General features: G+C 37.7%; 1 protein-coding gene across 1 annotated transcript; it reads right to left on the bottom strand.

Moving 5' to 3' along the window:
* Positions 3,546-5,267, bottom strand: LOC109839424 (ferredoxin-thioredoxin reductase, variable chain-like). Its single transcript, XM_020407848.1, has 2 exons — positions 5,187-5,267; positions 3,546-4,193 (listed from the first exon to the last, which is right to left on the bottom strand). The coding sequence occupies exons 1-2, from the start codon at positions 5,265-5,267 to the stop codon at positions 3,744-3,746; spliced, it is 531 nt and encodes a 176-aa protein (XP_020263437.1). The 3' UTR covers positions 3,546-3,743.

The following is a 6,000-nucleotide window of genomic DNA, read 5'->3' as shown; positions in this document are numbered from 1 at the left end:
TCGGGTTCCGAGACAGTAAATGCTGTCTCGGAAATCCTCAACCGCCCAGCAGTTTTCTTGTAACTGCCTTCCCACGTTTTACAACTTTGTTATTTTGGCAGTTATCAACGTGATTCTCGCCCACGACGTTTCCCACGTTCTTGAACAGTTGGTGACCACGTGTCGGCGGTTACAAAACAGTTTCTGATCTTTTGAAGGCTGTCTCGCGGGCGAGACAGTAAACAACACTGTCTCGCACGGCGAGACAGTAAACACTGTCTCGCGTGCCGAGACAGTCTACATTGTCTTTTGTGTTCTTTTGATCTCCTCTTGAGCTGTATTTGGATATCTTTCAGCATTTTTTGACGTCTACACTAGTCTTTCTATCTTCCAATTTTTGGATACAATTCGTATCCTGTTTTTTTTTTTTTTGTAAAACCTGTTAGTTAATACATATGACAGGGTTTATCCTTTGTTTTTGATAAAAAAAATTGATGAGTTTTTTTTACTCATTTTTGTCAAGAAAGGTTGAGGCAACGTGGAGACATGATGGCCTTGAGATGGTCATCGCTGAAAACGACAGGACGGAGCTTTCTAGAGAGCTCAAGGGTTGTTCTTTCAGCTGGAAATAATTATGTTTCCCACTCTGTTGTTTCTAAGGCACTGTACAATCGACTACTGCTAATCTAAAATTAATCATCCAAATGTTTTAGTAGATAGTTTAAGTATAATACAATATAATATGATCCGATATTAGTTCGCTTTAATCTTTTTCTTACTTCATAACTTGGTACATAACCTAAATTCTTATCTCAAAATAATAACAGTTTTCTGCTATACAAAAACAAGATGAAATTCTTTTGTCTATAAAATAAATATGATATATACTTTATAAACGGACTAGATGCAGACAATATGTATCATCCATATTTACAGCACGATAGATATTTCACAACCACCATAGAAGGTAAATGTCAAGAGGGGCACTGATATATACATGGCGCTATATTTCTATTTTCTCTGTCTCAAATTATTATTAATTGATGGGAACTAATTGATCATTTATCAAATATAACTCTTGAGAGTAATAGAGTATAATAAAAAAAATTCAATCAAACTCTACCCGCATTTGACACAAATAGTAAGGACGTCTATCCGTAAGAATAGAATTACAAAGCTATGTCAATGTGTCTGGAACTCATATTTTGTTCACGTAATCAACTAACAAATTCATACGTTAATCCCTTGAAAACGGAATATTCCTTTTCCTTATCAGTGATTAATTCACACACAACCGTTCAAGAAGTTTCCATAGGATGATAAATTGTTGAAACAATAATAACAATAACTTACCAATATACAAATGAAAAGAGAAGCATTTGTCCTTTTCTAAGGCATCATGACGACCACCAGCGGAACACAGAAATGGCTCAAGGATCACCTGGATAAATCTATGCAATGCATCAAGGTTTTAAATATCGCATATCGGGAAATATCGGATGACCAAAATTCATATTGGATTACGAATATCGAGGATATGTGGTAAATATCGGAATGTCATAATGAATGTTTTGCATACATAGTATAATGCATTAAAATATAATCTCAACATATGTAATGAAATTTAAGCATATAAAATATGAATAATATATGTTTAGGATCACTAATCAACCTTCTAAAACAAACAAAAGTGCAAAACAACGTTGCAACATTCGATCTGTTTTTTTTAGGGCAAAATGTCACTTGATATAATGGGAAAATCTTGATATCTCGTCCAAAAATTCCAAACACTATTATTTTGCAACAAGCTATATAAAAAGATATATTGGTCCACATATCGGTTAATATATCGGTCATATCGGGGATTTATCACTCAAAATAGCCAAAAAGCGGTAAAGGATATTTAAAGATCATATCGGTTGCGGCAAGCCCTGTAAAAGGATATATCAGGGGATATATCGGGCCATGTCGGGGATATTTAAAACAATGCTCTTCCAAAAGCCAAAAGGGATGATAAACATGAGCAAACTTGAAGAAACCAACTGTTGAGAAACATAGGCATGGACGACGAGGCAACGACGCTGCAAGAATTGTTGTTTTCAACACAGTTAACCGTGGACAAATACGATCAGCAACGCAGATATGTTGTACAGATGAAGAAAACTCGCGATTCGTCCCTAATGATTAATGAAGTTTTCCACTAGAAAGAATGCCAGAACAGAATTCGGTCGCGAAATAGATGACCACACTCAACTTAACCACAATCCCAAGCAAACTGATGCGAGGTAATAAAGGAAGAAAAATCAAAGACATTGCACTTGCATCAAAGAAGATAGCACATAGTAGTCTAACAATCGCAGAGGAAAAACATCCCTGAATAGCACTACTGCTGCAGTACATCTCTGTTGCGTACATAACACTGCTTATATGAATAAGCTAAAATGTCAACAATCATATTACGATCTTTATCTTTGTTTCATTTTTCTCCCTCGTCTTCAACACAACGGTCATCGTAGCAATTGACTCCAACAAACTAATTCAAACTGCAAGCAACCTACCTCCTTATGTTTTTCTCTTCGCATATGAATGTCCAGATGCACATCAGCACGTTAACCATAGAGACGACCCCAAGAGTATAAAATGAAACCAGTCATCTAGTTCTAAAGACCTATGTAACCATCTAGTTTTCACAAGTTGCCGACCAACATCTCCCACAAGTGTCTGCCAAGTTCCTCGAAGATTTTACTAATGAATTCTATATCAAGCTTCAAAAATTACCTTTAACCCATTTCCAACTGAGACCACCAATCACGTTTTATATAACACTTAAATAAGCACAAACCTAGATATCAATATATCATTCACAAATAAAAAAACCACAAAAGTTCATGCCCACTCCCTTGAGGTCACAGTACATCGAATAAGTTTACGAGTTTGATTGCTTCTACCTGTGTTATCAAAGGCGCATGCCTCACGGCCCCTCATGCGCCTTGCGATGCGAGGAGGTGGCGAAGCGCCCCGCACCTCATGTAGCAGTGCCTTGTGCGCCTCATGAGGAGCACAAGGTGCACGCAAGACTAGCCCCATGTATTGTTGTTCTTTAACACTTCGATCGGGCCATTGTACCCAATAACCCATATCCGAAGAGTAAAATAAGCCAATAAGGCCTTTTTTAACCAATTGAGGACCATAATTTACGATTTGATTTTGCTTCGATATTAGTCTTGATTTGACTTCTGATTCGGAAAATTGAACTTCACTGCTATGCTGGATGTGTCAGCATTAGGAATTAAGGCCTTATGTTGCTTATGTTGCGATTTGGTAGTAGATATTATTTATCTTGACACATTTTTATGTGAAAATTCACAAACATGCCCTTTTGTGCTTGACTATCTATCTCGTAACGCAGTCTGTGCAGCGTGCAGCCTGCTTCTCTCCAGCGCCCGCGTCGCGTTGCACCCTGCGCATGCGCGCCTAAAGCGAATTTGCGCCGCCCATTTGAGCGTCGATAACACGGGCTTCTACAGCCCCAAAATCTTAATAGAGTTTTTCAATGCTTCTACGCATTTCCATTCAAATTCACTGGATTAACCATGAAAAGGAAGTAAAGCAGATAAGAGGCCTACCCGAGTGAAGCTACAGAATCACCATCTCCTCTTTACTATCAAATCATCTGAAAATAACAGAGAGTAGTATCTTACATCACGTTATTATATGCAAAAGCCCCCCCGAACCCGTCGAATCCTCCGGCGGGAGCTCAACCCTCATTCACCCTCCACGTACTCGAACTCGTCCTCCTTCAAATGCGCCACGACCTTGACCGGCTTCCCCAGCCCAGGAGCCTCGACGAAGAACTCGGCTCTGAACGGCAAATTCGCCGAGATCCTCTTCCCCTTCCAGACCCCGACGTACTGCTTGATCACCCCCTCCATCCCCCCGAGGTCCAAGTCCGGCGCTTTGGGGACGTGGTAGACCTTCAACGGGGACTTGACCCTGATCCTCCTCCCGACCTTGGATTCAGCCTCGAGCTCTTCGTCGGTGAGCGGCGGCGACGAGGAGGAGGAGGAGGAGGAGACGTCGGTGGGGACGGCGACCTGGCAACGGATCTTGACGCCCACCGACCTCGATCTTCTCGACGCGGCGAGCGATGGGATTCTGGCGGGAATCGGGAGGGAGGAGGAGATGTAGGGGTGCTGCCGGGGTTGGCATTGGATCTAGGGTTAGGGTTTCGGTGGATGGTGTTAAAAGTTTTGGGGGGATATATAGGATATTTTTGTTTGTTGGATTTTTTTTTTTTCTTCTTCTTTTTTTTTCAGGAGGAGATATTTATGGGAAGGCGACGAGGAGAGGATAAAACTGAGGAGAGCGGATAAGGCAAGAGAGGCGCAGGACGAGCCGAGTTTTGGGAACGATTTTATTTATTTATTTATTCTTTAAACAAACATAAAAATTTATATTCTTTTTTTTTGCGATAAGGGCCTGTTTGTTTACCTAAAAAAAAGGGAAATCAAAGAAATGGAAAACTATTAAATCAAAGAATTGTTTTGGGAGTGTTTGATTTGCTAAAAAAAAGAAGAAATCAAAGAAATAGAGATGAGTTGTCACCTTATTATAGGATGATGTGAGTGATTTTTTAAGAAAACTTGTTTTGATGTTGTTTGGTTGGCGAAAAAAATAAGGAAATGAATTATAAGAAACCAATTTCTTAAAAAAATTTGTTTGGTTCATTCTTAAAAATAAGAAATGAAATGAGATGAGATGAGTTGTCATTGTATTATTGGGTGATGTGATCCAAGATTAAGAAATGTGTTTTCACAACTTTTTGGGATGAAAACAAAGAAATAAAATGTTAATGAGATGAGATGAGTTGTCACAATCTTATTGGATGATGTGGGTGATTTTTAAATATGAGATGAGATGAGTTGAGTGATGTTGTTGATGAAAATAATATATTATTAGATGTGGTGGATGTGATGGATGAGTTGTTGGATGAAAATAATATTTTATTAGATGTGGTGGATGAGTTGTTGGCATGATTCTTTTTTCTTTTTAAGCATCGCATCTTAAACTTAAATGATCTAAGTTTTAATACATTTGATTTAAAAATCATATCTATTCCTCTATACTTGGAAGGAGAATCCACGTTTTACAGCATTTTCGAGCGAGGAGACCAAATTCGATTCATTGTTTATGCTACAGTAACTCACTGTAATATTTAGTATAGCATGAACAGTAATTCTTTGGATCCTCCTATAAATATAGAATGGTGGATTCACTTCGATACCCATTTAGATTGGTTTATATAGATTTTCTTAGATTATTATTAAGTTCACATCACGTGCTCAGCATGTGATACCTTCGATTCGCTGGAAATGTTTAACCTGTTTGAATCCCGAGCAACTTGGATGTAATGCAAATTTAACATAAAATCTAACAAAATATAATTGAGAGTATCAAAGTGAAATAAAACTCAAATTTTGGAGGTATCGGAGCATTAAAAAGCAAAGGTTAAATTGCACTAAAATACCTTATGCTTCACTCGTTTAGCAATTATATACTCTCAGTTGTTTTTCGGAGCGTTAAATACCCTGAGTTGTTTAGAATTAACACTTTAGGACCCTCTGTTATGCAAATTTCAAATGAAAGTTCCCACGTGTAATATTCACATATTAAAGTTAGAGCCTTTTATTTATTAATATTTATTAAATCTGCTGTTAATCCTACCCAAATTCTAATTTTAACATATTCTGATTCTCCTTGAAAAATAAAATTTAGTTAGATTTAACAGTAAGTTTAGCAAATTTAGTAGCTAGAAAGATCTAAATGCAACATATGTATGTCATAGAAAACTTCCGGATGAAAATTTTCACGTCCGCACAACAGAGGGTACTAAATTGTTAATTTTAAACAACTCCAGGTATATAAATGTTCTAGACAATAACTAAGGGTGTGTAAGTGCCAAATTAGAGAAACATAAGGTATTTTAGTGCGATTTAGCCTTAAAAAATACTTCTGGGCAGT

The sequence above is a fragment of the Asparagus officinalis genome, chromosome 4 (genome assembly GCF_001876935.1).
Source record: "Asparagus officinalis chromosome 4, Aspof.V1, whole genome shotgun sequence".
In the NCBI taxonomy this organism is placed as follows: domain Eukaryota; kingdom Viridiplantae; phylum Streptophyta; class Magnoliopsida; order Asparagales; family Asparagaceae; genus Asparagus; species Asparagus officinalis.
This window is presented reverse-complemented; position numbering and strand designations above follow the sequence as displayed.

Bases quoted from the DNA above. Each gene is read 5' to 3' on its own strand.
- LOC109839424 (XM_020407848.1), bottom strand. From the start codon at position 5,267: ATGGGTATCGAAGTGAATCCACCATTCTATATTTATAGGAGGATCCAA. The intron at 4,194-5,186 runs GTGAGTTACTGT...CCCTAACCCTAG, and splicing joins ATGCTATACTAAATATTACA to ATCCAATGCCAACCCCGGCA.